Raw genomic sequence first — 14940 nt, 5'->3', positions numbered from 1 at the left:
AAAAACCATAGTAGTTTAAGACTGAGTGAATAGTTTGGAAACTACAAAAGCACAGAAGAAAGAGTGAAACTGGCTACTGAGAGCTGGCTCCGAATGCTCGAGTGATAGTTGGGTCATTACCAAGAGTAGAGAACATTCTACCATAATGTCTTCAAGTGTGCTACTATACATAAACATATGTAATTAAAGGACTGAATCTCAACTCAAAACAGTTGGAAGTCTAAATTATCATTCAAAAAGATGAGTAAGCCAGTAAACAGACAGACTCAACTTTGTGTTCTTGTATGCTAGCCATCTACATCTTGGAATTACACATTTTTCTCCTAAAGCTTTCTGTCTTTCTGGGATGAAACATCGGTCATGAGAACTTTTCCTTTAATATTAGAGGGGAGGAAATACCTTGGGGGAGAACAGTTGTTCAAAGCAGCAAAATACAAAAACAGTTACAGAGAATGACAACTCTGTTCCAACAAGTGCATAGCACTCCTTTGGCCATTTTTGGATGTATACCGAAAATGAAAAAAAAAAATTAAAATGGTAAAAAGAAATGCAATGGATGTTTCTCAGTTATTGAAATTATCCTTTTAAAAAACAAAACAAAATCAGGTACATACCAGAGGTTATCTTTTGTCTTCATATCAACAACCAACCTGACAATTCTAAAATGCTAGACTTTTTCAAATAACTGCTACTGTCTAAATTAAGTAGTTATGCTAGTTAAACTCTCCTGAGCAACTCTAACTACAAACTGTATTTCAAAACGTTCTGTTTACTTTACACCATTCTGAACCACAGATGACAAAGTTTGCTTGAAGCTGTAATTACTCTGCAAAGCTGGGAAGCCAATTAGAGGGCCTGAAACCTGCCAGTTCCAAAAAAAAAAAGGCACAGATCATCTGTTCAGATTTTATTAAAAAGTTTAAAGTTTGAATTCTATAACTTTAACTGTATAATCACCAGCATTCTTTTCCTAAATGCAGTCATTTAGCATTTAAAAAAATAGAATCCTAATACCATTTTATTATTTCATATATGAAAGGCTTCAACTTCAGCAGAATGTGTTGATATGGCTAGACAAGAATACTAAACATTCAAGCAGCCATAAAAAATTGTACTAAAAAATGAACAGAAGGTTGCATATCTGAGAAATTATCTCTAATACAGACAATACAGCCTGAATTTTAGCACAGAGGATAACTTCCCGTGATTATCAAATTATATTTAAAAAATAGTATCATGCCACTGCTTGCATTATTTATAATGTTTGCACTTTTTAACATATAGGGAGAGTGCTGTCTTTACACAGATCTATATCTCTCTATGTATGTATCTATTTGCATAACAATTTAATTTAATTTCTTATTTTTCTCTTGGTCTTTCCTTTACAAGATAAACAATTTTGTCCCAACCTTTGCTTATTTAATTGCTAATCTAATTCTTCTTTCTCATATCAAGATTTAATGAACACACTCCTTACAAATACCTTTTTCTGTTGTTGATACTCTGCACTCCAAATCCACGCTTCACTGATGACCTTTTTTGTTAGACAAATAGTAGACAACTAGCAGAACTAGTAGATCATTTTCATAACACAGAGGCAGATACACAGATTTTTGCTCATACAGACATGACAATCAATTAATTTTACATATAGGAACAAACATAAGTGTGTAGCCATACACACACCCTTAGCTTGGATCCCCTTTTGATTCTCCCACTTTTTTACCCAGTCCCTAAGGGAAATCTGCTTCTCTGAGGCTTTCCAAAAGGCTTTGTTCCTTCTTACTACATCTTGTCTAGGGGGAGTGTCACCCTAAACTTAAATTTGGTCACACAGATATTTATGTGAACAATTTAATATCTCTTCTTCAATCTGAACAAATATAGGTTTACCCTAAAAATGCTATTCCCAAAACAGTTCATAATAGATTGTTTTTGTCCATTGTTCCCTTGACGGTATCACTCTGTTTTTTGGTATTTCCCATTTCTTACCCAGCTCTATCACAGCAGACAGAGGTAGCTTTTAAACATTGTCTGTCCTCACAGCCTACTTTCATCCTTGTTATTATTTTTATTCAGTACCAAAATGCCACCCATTCCTTTACTGTTACAATTTCACCATCACTTCTCTAAAGCATTTCTAATTTCTCTCTGTTTGCCAAGCTAGTTCTCTTTAAAATCCTCCTTAAAACTCTCCTTCACCATGCCTTTAAAAACAGGAAGGAGGGAAGGAGGGAGGAAGAAAAGTAGGGAGATGAGAGCAAAAATCTAACCTTGACAATGGATTAATTGTTGATGTGCTGAGACCACTGCCTGTACTACAGGCTAATACTGTCTCATAGTTTTCTCATACTCCCCCCATCTGTTTGCATCCATCTGCTGTCACTTGTTTTATATTTGGAATTTTAGTATTTTGGAGCAGGGACTGACTTTTTGTTCTGTATGGGTAAAAATCCCACTTCTGTGGGGCTTGGCTCATGACAAGTACTTCTATGTGCTTTGATAATATAACAACAAATATGACAAAAAAAAAACCTTAATTATATTGCTTGAAGATGTAAACTATCAAACTTTGTGCAGTTCATCACGCTGCAAAGTCTTTTATTTCCAATACTACAAAAAATACCAAAGTATCATCTACATCTTCATGCTATTACAACTAGTTTGTCATTTGTCCCTTCATGCAAAGAGGGAGAATGGATATAGAAGATTTCTGCATGGGTTTTTCCTGGGCTTTACTTTGTTTTAATGGAAGACAGTAAAATTATACATCCTTCACTGTCTTTCATGTAAACACCCCAGTTTTATTTAAGCAGCTGGGTGTATCACACTGGCATAAAACCTTTCAGGCCTGGCTACAAACTTCCAAGTAAAAAGGACAGGATACCAACTATACCACCTAGAAAGCATTCATAAAGCAATTTTAAAGCCTCCCAGACATTTCTCCATCCAACAGAGATGGAAATATTTCCTATACACAATAGATTTGAGTTTGAATTTTCACAGATGTATTTGCAAATGCAGTATATAATACATACATTAACTTTTTCTCTCCCCAGGTATTCAACATTCAATGTTGAATGAACATTACTTATTCAATTCTACTACTATAACTTTGGAATCAAACTCACATTGTAATTATAAGTACAGTTATATCTTATCTCTGGGTTCATGTAATCCAGTATTGTAACAAATTTTTAAAAATGGACTTCAATCTCGTTGAAAAGTTATTTCTGGAGTTGCACACAAGGTCATGTCTAATGCTGAAGTATTTTGATATTTAAATTAATCTCACTTATAACAGACATATATATTTCCCTACCTATTTCTTTAAAAAATGTCTTCTGAGTTCTTTAAGTCCTAACATTATTCCCCCAAAACCTTTCTATTTTCCTGTTTTGAAGATTTTTAAATCCTAAAAATAATAAAATCTTGTCTCTGGCCCACTGAAAAGTTAAGACTAGGGGAAAGTAACACAGATTCTCCATTTAGAATAGCCATGATTCTTGATAATCACTTCTGCAGAGAAAATTTCTTAAAAAATTAAATTTTATAAAAGGTTACCTTTTCATAGTAATAATATAATAATAAATTGCTTAATATTTTTAAAGACAATAAAATGGGTAGCTTACCAGAGTGCTTAGAAAGCATTATCTTTCAAGATAGGAAAAAAGTTCCAGCTGACATCATTTTTGGCCAAGGTTCAAAGGATACTGTGAAGGGATACAGCTCTTCCCAATTATTCCCCATGTAAAGATCAAAATGAAGGCAAAGGGCCAATTCTTAGAGACACTTCATCCCAAATGTGCTGTGTGATTACCTACACACTCACTGTGCATATGAGAAGTTGGGGTTTTTTTAAAATCAGTGAAGTCACAAATCTTCCTGAAGTAGAACTGAAGTAGACTTCTTCCCCACTCTGCTTTCCCAAATAATGATGACAATCAAAGACCAAAGTGGCTTACATAAAGCAGCGTTTATTCCACTTACACAGCAGTGGGCCAGTTGAAAACAGCATTACAAGCCATGTTGGATTTTTTCGAGGGGGTGGGAGGGCATTGAGGAAATACATCCTGTTATCCAGAGTATTAGTTTTGTTCTCAAAGAAGTATAATGGCATTTTAAAAGAAAGGACAATTTTTATCAGGCCTTTGCCTGTACAGAGAAGACATACCAACTGAGTCCAAAATTATTTTTAAACTGGTTCTGACTGCATAAATGCCTAAGCAAAAGCAATTTAAATTAACATATTTTATTTTGCAGTTGAAGTGGGCAAGGAATGCACACCCACTCAGTTACCATGACTCAGTCAATCAAGAGTATCTGTGCAAGCTACAGCAGTTTGATTACTTGCAACTGCTCCTGTCTACCTGAAAAGAGCTGAACTGATTTTGAACCAGACAATTCCAGTAAGCTCACACCTCTGAATTTACCCCTGAAAACCAGTATCACCCGGTTTTAAGTTTTCACAATGAATTTCCCACCCACGTAATTACACCGCCTTCATTTATCTTCAAGTGCATGGTAAGATACCACGGCAGAGCTTTTTGTGAGTCTCAGTGTCAAGGCATGAGCATTAAGGGACTAACAGCCTACTTCAAACACACAGCTCTCACAACTCCCATTTAAAAGAAGGTGGTCTTGTTAGGTATAAAATAAGCTGGCTGCATAGGAGAGGAACCAGTGATTCCGACACACCATTCAGTGTCACCAAATCTGGCTGATTTGTTCACCCTGCAGCCTTACAGCAGTTCCAAGATCCAGTGCAGGGTGCCCACAGCTGCCTTCCCTGTGCACCCACAGTTGGGAGAGTAGTGGCCACAGGCAGGTGAAGTCCACCTAAGACCATCCTGTCCTTTCCCAGGGCTCAGCTCCACCCAGCCCCACTCTGTCATACCCTTCACTAAACTGTGGTTCATCTTCAGTGCTCCAAGGAAGGGAGATCCCTCATCTCCATTTCAGGTCCACATGGTTCCCCTGCATTTTGGGTGTCTGGCAATGAACTGAAGCACATGTGTGCTGCCTCAGTCTCTCCCTCTCCAAGTAAAGAGTCTATCTGTTTATGCACACACTTCCAAATGCCTTCCCCCCACACTTCCTCCCAAGGAAAAGGCCTCTGAACACTCCATTCTATGACAAACCATTCCTCAATGAGAAAGGCTCTATTAGCAAAGACATATTTATCACTGAAAGCACTTTTAGCAGTCTGTAAAATAACTTCATTCTCTCCATCCTTCTCCTCATTCCCAATGGAGTTCACAGATGACAAAAGTCCAAAGAAAAAGAAATGCTTAGGTGTGAAACTTTAAAGCCATCTTGGAAAAAATCAAGTGCCACACTAGGGGAAATTATACTATCCCTGGGAAAGAGCTTTACTTTTGCAATGAAAAGCTGATGTCACAGGAGTGGAAGGCAGGGGACACTGGTGGGAAAGGAGCTGCATGATGGAAGTAACTAGCTTGACAGAGCTGCTTATGGAAGTTTTAAACTACACAACAAGTATCAACAAAGTAGAACTGTGCAAAAATTCCCATGTTTAACTCCAGCAGTACTACAAAAATAATACCATAGGCTTGGCCTTTTCTGCTTAAATAAAAAAATTGCAAGCAAGAGCCAAAGATGTCTATCATTTGGAGAGCAAAAAGTAGACTGAGACCACACTCACTTTACAGATAGCTACAAAGATTACATGAAGATAGGACTGTAAAGACATATCTTTAAGTCCCTGCCAACCTAATCAAGATGGTATTAACAGTGATCTCACACTCCATCTGCCTGGCTAGTAATTTATGAAAAACGTACTTCACTATTACAGGAAAAATATGTTGTGCTGCTTGTGGCCACAAACCTACTGCAGCAGCTCAGGAATGCTTGGATCAGAGGCCATGAGACCAGTTCTTGACATTTATCAGGTACTTCCCATGAGATGTGATCCATTCATACAGCAATTTTGTTTGTTTATTTGCCCTACTGATGATCTCATCTTCAGACAGATAAAATAGATGATAAAAAACTTACAGTCCCTTGTAATTTAGAGCATAATACCATCCTGGTTTGCTTTTCATCCTGTGAATTCTACACGGGCACTCCACTTAATTTCATGAGATTCTTTTGATGAGTGTAACATCTCCCTGTTCTTGCACTGATCAGAAAACATTTCTAATAAAATAACGCCTTTTCCTGTCAGAAAAAATAGAAAAAGTCATGCTTATAAAAACTGGATTTTTTAAATTAATATCACATGCTTGTTCCTTTAGCTTACACAGCCTAAGAATCAGACCTATGGTACTTTAGCTAGTTGCAGAAAGGATTTTTTTTTTTTTTGTGAGGGGGGGTGGTGGGGGTGGTGATGGTGTCATTTTGGAAAACAATGTGAAATCTTTCAATTTCCATCAAGGCAAAGTTCAGGGACAACATTCTAATATCAGAATTACATAACAGAACCTCTGGGAACCAAAAAAAGCCCCAGCTAAAACCAGTACCAACACACTGGTAATTATGTTACAATAATTGCTAATTATGTATTTCTTTGCTTAGCAGAACTACCATTTGGATCACCCTTCTAGTTGCTGCAGCAAGGGAAGACAGACGATGCAATGAAGAAAATTACAAGCAGGTAAAGAAAATTAAAAGCAGGTAAAGCAGGACAAAAAAAGCCCTGAAAAAAAATTGTAGAAACTGTTGCTCTGCTGCAAACCAGGGAAAACTATCTAGAAAAATACCACCTGCTAAAAAAGAGTAGTTAGAATATGCAGAGCAATAACTAAGGAATTAATAATGGCCTATGATTTAGTCAATTTCTACTCATATGAACAACCTAAAGACATCACTGCTTTTATGCAATAAAATACCAACAAGGCAAAATGAGCCTCTAATACTATTAGATGGTTTGCACAATCAATATCATTTTCTATTGCAATCAGAATATGCAAAGTTTTTATCTTCTAGCTGTGAGATGAGACATGGGCTTGAAACACAAGATTATATTCTTACCAAATAAAATACACAAATTACTTTGTATAAACAAAGGCTGAGTCAGTCTCAAGTACAATTTTATCAAGAAAATAGGAAAATTCAGTCTCAGTAGCATTTGTTCCATCTTCAGCAGTGAAGATGAAGGGAACCCTTTCTTTAAATACAATACTCATGTGGTGGCTCCTATATCCCTCCATAAAACTAAACACTGCCACTTTTTCTATTGCAGTACACTTAATACAATTTTGAAAGAAATTGGGTAAATTCTCTACTGCTCCTCTGAAAGTTTCTAGCTGTGATATTTGCAACTGAGAGATTTTTTGCCCCCTTAATTTTCCTCTCAAACACTTTCATTTCTGTTCAGAAACACTCACCAATCTCACTCTGAGAGATGAAAAACCCTACAAATTTGTCTTTAGAAACATTCTTGGAAAACACGCAATCTTCACTTTATCCAACAGATACACACTTTGTGGCTTTGTTAATATATGCAAATTGTCTGATTGCTTGAAATTACTCATTAACCAGGCTGGAGAGCTGATTACCTGATTATCCAAAAGAAAAATAACTTAGCATGTCATTTGAAAGTCTAGATAATTTTCTAATTAATTTGAGTTTTCAAGTGAATTCAGAGATACTCAGAGAAGAGGTCAGCAATCTACATAAAGGTGAACTTTCCAGGAATTTTCTTCTTACAGCAATCATTTGTCAAATGTCATTGTTATTTAGAGACACTTCAGAAACACACACACATAAAATGAGAATTTAGATATCCCAAAAACATTCAAAAACCAACGCATGGTTTTTCCATGCTGCTGTAAATACATCCTGCAGAGCTGGATGTAAGATTAGTGGTGCATTAGTATGGCACATGGCACTAAACTTGCAGTGTTACCAATAAATTCTGAATTATACACAAAGCAATATGTAGCAGATAATCTGTCAATATGCTGAGAGAATAATAAATACTGGAAATACATACTTGCCACTGAAAAGTTGTTGAGTGGATATGGCAGATCCACATCTTGGGGCTTCTCCTTATAGCCTATGAAAGAGCCATCTGTCTTCAGCAGGAAGTATCTTGGCCGCCAGTTTTTTATATATTCTCCTATATGAGAAGAAAAAAAAAGTTCATTAACACTGCAGAAAAAAATCCAAACTTGAATATTAACAAACATATCGTATTATCGGCATCAAATATTAATTATATCAAAATCTTTTCAGATGTTTTAATTTTACAGAGAAAGCCTTAACTCTGTCCAAAAGAAGGGAAAATTGAATTGCAATGGTAAGCCTGGACTGTACAACAATGCCTCTGGAATAAGAAGCTACGAGTTGTATAATAACGTTGTATAATTTTGAATTTTATCACACTGTACTTTTCAAATATCCTGCATGTTTACATTATAAATAATAATTTTTTTTTTTCAGGGAAGAAAACCAAACTCTACAGCTTGACTTTTGATAACCAAATGAGATCTAAACTCCTACAAGGTAGAACACTTACCCTGCTGAGCCAAACCAAAAATCATTCATTTTCTCAAAACATATACTAAGCAAATACAAGGAAATTCAGAGTAATGGAAAACCTACACAAAATATACTTTAAAAATATAACTGAAAGCAAAAGGAAAAAGCAGAAGCCAACTACCTTCTAAGAGGTAAGTCCACCAACAAACCTACCAAGTCACATTTCTGCTACCCCAGCCTGAGCAAAAGATTCTGCATTCTGAATCTATGAGGAATTTAGGACTAGAAATATATTGAATACACAACCCCTTAATTAATGCCACTTATTTGCTCTTAAGGGTGAAAAATATCCTTAATACTATCATACTTTACAATGCCACACCAGGATTCAGCAACTTCATTTTTAGAATGCAGTTACTCAGTTCAGTACAGGCTAGTTTAGATTTGCCCAACTTCCCTCATCTTTGATTTCTATAAATTCTGCAGAGTAAATAATGACTATTACTAAAGCTTTATTTAAAGTCACTTTCATCATTATACATGTGAACATTTTCAGAAAAAAAGCGGAATTTCCGACAAGTAACCTAGGACTTCTCACCATTTGTGAGATGCTCAGAACGAACCATCCCAGGGCCTGCACTGCTCCTGGGCTAAGCCCCAGGCTGGCAGTCACCTTTACCACCTCAGCACCTTGTTAGCCATAGCTACACAGCTTTTAGGCCATTCAAAAGTCAGGAAGAAGTTTATATCCATGTCATATGGAGGTCACTTTATTAAAGGGTAATCTAAAAATTCATTACTTGCACCTTCACTTTTCCATCACAGCAATCAACTAATTGTCACTGAAGTTCAACATGGGAATTGCTGATACGGCTTTGATGAACTTGAGCACAGCTTGTAAGGATTTTGACAATACCCATGGCTTAGCAAATCCAACTGCAGCCACTAACATGTCCAATTTTCCAGTATTTAAGCAGAGAAAGCGAGTATGGAATACAGGATGGAGGAAATAAAAGAACAATTAACACTGGGCTATTCAGGCTGGCTTATGTAGCAAAACTCTTCCTATTTAGTCCTGCTTCTAGATAGCAGCATACTTGTTTGACTTTGCTATACAGACATTTTCTCACAGGTAGAAAGAATTGAAAAAGTCCAAGTGTGACTTAATTTGACTACTAAACGAAGAGTGCAGATATGGCATCAGTTACATTTGTACTGATGCAGAGCTTTATCTCAGGACTCTGGTTCCAGTTTGGCTGGGAACATCCCTACTGACACTTCCAGTCTGAGATCATTTCACAGCAGGAAATCCCCATTAACGTGAAAGCATGCAATAAAAACCAAATCAAAACAAATAGGTACAAGATACTTTGAAAGCTGAAGAAGAAACACAAATGCAGTGTGGGAAAACACATGTGTAACTTTAATACCAACAACAGTGAAAAACTGTATCAGTATTACATGAAAAGTAAGAAATTAAGTTTGCTGAATACCTGAACATGAAATAACCATAGTAAAGGAATGAGTCATATTTTAAAAATATTTAAAATATGCCCTGCAACAAATTTTCTGAAACCTGCATGGACTCAAAAGTTGAAGCCAAAACAAACTCTTATGTATCAGATCATCCAATATAAGTTCTAAAAATATTAACACTCTAGTTGCTTTCTTAATGAGATGAAAAAGAGAATCTTCTGTATTTTTCTACTAAATTACATCTCATTTCATTGTAAGAGCAAGTGAGAGAAAGTTCCTGTTACTGGGTTTGCAATCTATCCAGATCTTAGTCTTACCTAGAAGGCAGGGACCTAAACCTGCTGAAGAATTCAAGGGCAGGATGGAGACAATATCAACATGCCTAAAGCAGGCCAGCCATCCAAGGGCTCAGGTTTCAAAGAGAGTCCTCCTTGCTGCAAGGAATAAACTGGAGAGGGAGAGAAGCAGATTCTGCTCTAGGGATCAGGGCTGATAAGGTAAGTACACTTAATGGTCACTCAAGAAAGAATAGCAGCCTTTGTTTGCTTACATACACTCTCCAGAATAAAACCTGTTGGAAAAGACCATTCTAGCAGGTGGCTTCACAGGCCCAGCACACACTTCTCTGACTGCTCACTCCCTCTTCACCGCCTAGGACAACACTTTAGGCTGAGTACCCAGCAGCAGCCAAACACAGATTCTCTTAATCGGAAAACTGGACAGATTTTTAATCACCTACTGAGTTATGCAGCTGATGCTTTGCCTGGAGAAGAACCATTAGAAAAGCAGAACAGCACTTTCAAGCTCCTCTGAAGAGAGTTAGCAACTCCAGATAAAAGCTAATCATAGGACATATATGTACCAGTTCACCTATGAGCATAGCTGTACCTCTGTCTTTGGTCTACAAACTAGAGCCAGACACAGAAAAAGCAATTTAAAAGCATTTGTAAAACACTATGGCTTCATAGGGATCCATATAATTCTTTCACAGACATATTTCTTTGAAGAATGCTTCTCTAAGTGGTTTCCCAACATGAGTCATGCTCAGACTACTTTTTCAAAATATCTATACAAACATGCACACACGCAAACCTTGGTTTTGTCTTGAAAATACCAATATTCTAATTCCTCTCCAAGGCCTATATGTGAATATTTATCATCTGCCCTATATTTATTTTGTAATTTAATTAACAAATGGGTGAATACTAAATGGTATTAGTGAACAGGTCACTTAGCTGCTCAAGTGGGTTAAGAGCTCTCAAGATGCACTCTAGGTGCTCTCTTATAACTGCATTCCTTTTACATGATCTGCCTAAAGACAGAAAAACATTTTAGTCTGTACTTCTTAGTCCATACACACGCTTACTGATACCCCTTGAAATAAATTCACCACATAAAAAAAACTAAAGCAAAACAGAGTATTTTAAAAGAATAAAACACTTTTTTTTTGTGTCTTCTAACATTAAAATTCTGCATTTAAAAGAAAGTGTATTTCCCAGTATTATCAATATTAAGCTACTTTAAAGATATTTGCAATGTATGTTTATTAAATACCTTAACACAAGTAAACTAGAGGAAATTCTCATGTGAATTTCCTAAATCAAGTGAAGAGTAATTCTATGAGAGAGAAGTTCAGGCAGGCTAACCAAAACACAAGATATCCTGACAATTCAATGAAATGGAGCTGCAGTATTTAAAAAAGCAGTGGATCTGCCATGGAGCAATAATCAGTTTGTGCCCTGCTTCCTGCTGAGTTAATGTAAGTTAAATTATTGTTTTGCCTAATTTACACCCTTCTAAGTTGAAAACCACATTCTTTTAGGATCTGCTTATTAGACAGTAAGAAGAGGTCTCCAATTGCAACTACAGCAGCAAAGAAAGCCAAGTAATTCCTATATAATTTTAATTCTAGGTAAAGTTTTTTAAGCTACTTGAGGAAAGTGGCATTAGAATATGCCTCTTGCTAATACATACAGACAAATACATACACACAAAATACAAATTTTATGTTGTTGGGGTCTGCTTTTTCAATACCTACTGAGAGAATACACCCAAAAGATTAAGTACGACAGCAGTATGTTCATGAAGCACATGAAAATTCAATCTGATCTTCATGCAAAAAGCACCCTCGTAACGTGCAACTCTAATTAATGTTGTATTTAATAATACACTGACTAACAACAGTAACAAAGAGTGCTTAATGAAGGTCTGTTTAGAACACGACCCTCGTGGGTGCCTCTCTATTTGCCTCTGTACTGCAGCCTTAATGATTTTTCTTTTTTTGCTTTTGACAGCCAGTAACAAGAAACCTGCCTTCAGGACATTTCACAAAATACATTTATTCCAGTGATGCAATGTTGGTAGTTTTCATACTGTTGAGAAGCTTCAGAAACGAGAGCTTTCTAAGAAATCGTACGAGTAGTAAAAAAAATCTGTGCTAGACAAATGTATCACCCAAAAGTCTGCAATTTTTTTACTTTACCTCACAACTCAAACTCTCTTTTCAAACACATATTTCACCTCATATTCAGCAGTTGCTGTTGTTAGTCTCACCATTAAGTAATCCTTAAGCATAAGGAAATCTAGCAATTATTGAAAAATTAATCAGTAATTTCAAAGCAATATTATTTTAAAATGTATCTTTAAAAAACACTTTGGCGAAACATCTACATTTTTCAGTATGTAAATGGTTTCAGAGGTGTGAAGGAAATGTCTTTAATATACAGGGCTGATAAGCAACAGAAACCTGAGTTCAAAAACTTGTTTCCTTAAAAGAAGCAACAGCTGCCACACAGACATAAGTGAGATTAAAGGGGGGAAAAAAAGGAGAGGAAAAAAACCCTCCAAAAAGAAAACACACTAAAAATTCCCTCTCTTATCTGTTTCAATTTACTCAACTGGATTTAGTAGAAATAATACACAAACATTGTCTCCCCCTTTTTTTTTTTCTTTTTAAGGCACTTTTTTTGTTAGATCAAACTCCTTACATTAGCATTTAATAGAGGGGAAAAAAACTAAATTTATCCAAGAGCATTAAACAACATTATATAAAAGTAAATCACACAATTATATGCAATTTTTTTTGAAAAAGTAACAACTGCAATTAATGTCAGGTCAAATAAAAATATCAGAAATAATGTAGTTTTGAGATTGAATTTCCTTACCTTGGCCCTCTGAGGGCACGATTGGAAGCATCAGCAGACTATTTGATTAAGTCAGTAGACACTAAGTAAATGCAAAGCACTTCTGTTAGAATATTTACTTGGTTTTAATTTCATTATAAAAATTTGCAGCACAGTTCAAAGCCTCTGTAAAAAATGAATGTTTAAGATAAATAAAAAATATACCTATCCTCATAATTTATGTCCTTCAGTCTAATATAAGTATGTAATAATATATTAAGCAAAGTATTTTACAAAATCTTATTGCATAGTAAAAATTTAAATGAAACTGTGATTTTCCCTAATGTGCCTTAGTGTTTTAAAAGGTATCTTTATTAGATGTCCTCTCATCTATTTGCTGGCAGTTCAAAGAAAAGCAGAATTTGGAACTACCACTTTCTGATTCTCTCTTACACTGTGAGATGGCAATTATTTATTTATACTGTTTTTCCCACAGTTCCCAGTAATGCTGAATGACATTTTGAGCACATCTATACTTGAATTAGACAAATTAATTTTTCCAGTCCCAGCTGAAAAATAGGAAACACTACATTATACATGTGGCCATTAGCTTATACCACAGCTAGGTTTCCATTAAGTTTCTTGCAAATTGGGAAGTTTAGGTGAGAAAGTTCAAGCATCTTTCGCCATCCACAACATCTCAATAATTCAGCTCAGATAGAAGACTGCTCAATTTATGCCCAGCTATTTACAGGTATGCGGGCAGCAACCAGTGACAGCCCCACAGATGGGAATATTCTGCAGAAGGCAGCGAGCAGCCTCGGGTGTGAGCTCCAGAAGTGCCTCAGCTGAGCAAGGGGGGAGGAAAGCAGGGACAGCCCTCTGTCCTCCATGCCAGCCCAGATGCACTGAAGAGCTGGCAAACAGTAGATTCTTTGTTCCTGAAGCAGCACTAAGTAGTGACCAAGGAGAAGGGCTCCTCCTAGCAAAGCAGATTCCTTCCAAGCAGAGGCGCAGTCATAGGCAGGGAGAAGTCACAGAGCAGCTCTCCATGGTTTCAGGTGCACCTCTGCACTAAAATGATGGAGAGGACCAGTCTCCCCAGGGAAAGATTCTCCCTGCTCTTACTGTGGGGTTTTCTTCCCCCCAAGGTTATGAATGCAATGTACCAACATATTCCAGGGTTCTAGGGTTCAAATCACCAGCCACCATGGTTTTTTTCATTATGACTGGTGGAGTGAGTCATTGTCCTATCTTGTACAAATGCAACAGCACTTCATCTCCTACTATTTATTCAATGATTTCCTGTTGCATTAATGATCTTTTCTTTAAAACATGAAAAAAAAAATCTAGAGGAAAGTATTCAATAACAGAGAGACAGGCACACCATTATTCACTCATAAATGCAGCTTTGAAATTGGGCATCTACAATATCCACTCAAAATTACTAATATGTTTTGGCAACACATGGAAAATAAATGTTCATTTTCATATGCATGCGATTTTGTCCTTTTAAAAAATCATACCAGAAATACTGAGTGAGCTGACATCCTGACAAATTGAGAATTGACCTTTACCATGCCCATTGTGAGCCAGCAGGAAGAAAAACTTGCCAGTTTCAACATCACTCTCACTTCCCCTTCATTCTTGAAGGATAAGAATTAGAACAATAAATAAATTAAATAGCAGTTGCTATTAGCACATGCTGTCTGGAACAACAGAGTCCTGAATTGCATCAGCATCTCTGAGCAACGAAGGTGATCAATATTTTCTAAATATGCTTGCTATTCAGGAATAGAAAACCAAGATCTGTATTCTGGAAACATTTAGGAATGCTGCTGCTCACATTTTCTAAACCTCTCTTTTGAACAAGGCAATATAGGATAAAAGCCCAAAA

General features: G+C 36.3%; 1 protein-coding gene across 8 annotated transcripts in view; it reads right to left on the bottom strand.

Moving 5' to 3' along the window:
* The window catches only part of AKT3 (AKT serine/threonine kinase 3), a 150598-nt gene that overhangs the window by 63579 nt on the left and 72079 nt on the right, over positions 1-14940 (bottom strand). For all 8 annotated transcript variants that reach the window (XM_072927273.1, XM_030269630.4, XM_072927272.1 and 5 more), the window contains one exon: positions 7958-8083. In XM_072927273.1, the coding sequence (XP_072783374.1) occupies positions 7958-8083 (126 nt within the window). The remainder of the gene's footprint in view (positions 1-7957; positions 8084-14940) is intronic.

The sequence above is a fragment of the Taeniopygia guttata genome, chromosome 3, assembly GCF_048771995.1.
Source record: "Taeniopygia guttata chromosome 3, bTaeGut7.mat, whole genome shotgun sequence".
NCBI lineage: Eukaryota > Metazoa > Chordata > Aves > Passeriformes > Estrildidae > Taeniopygia > Taeniopygia guttata.
Note: the sequence above shows the minus strand (reverse complement) of the source record. Positions and strands in the feature narration are given on the sequence as shown.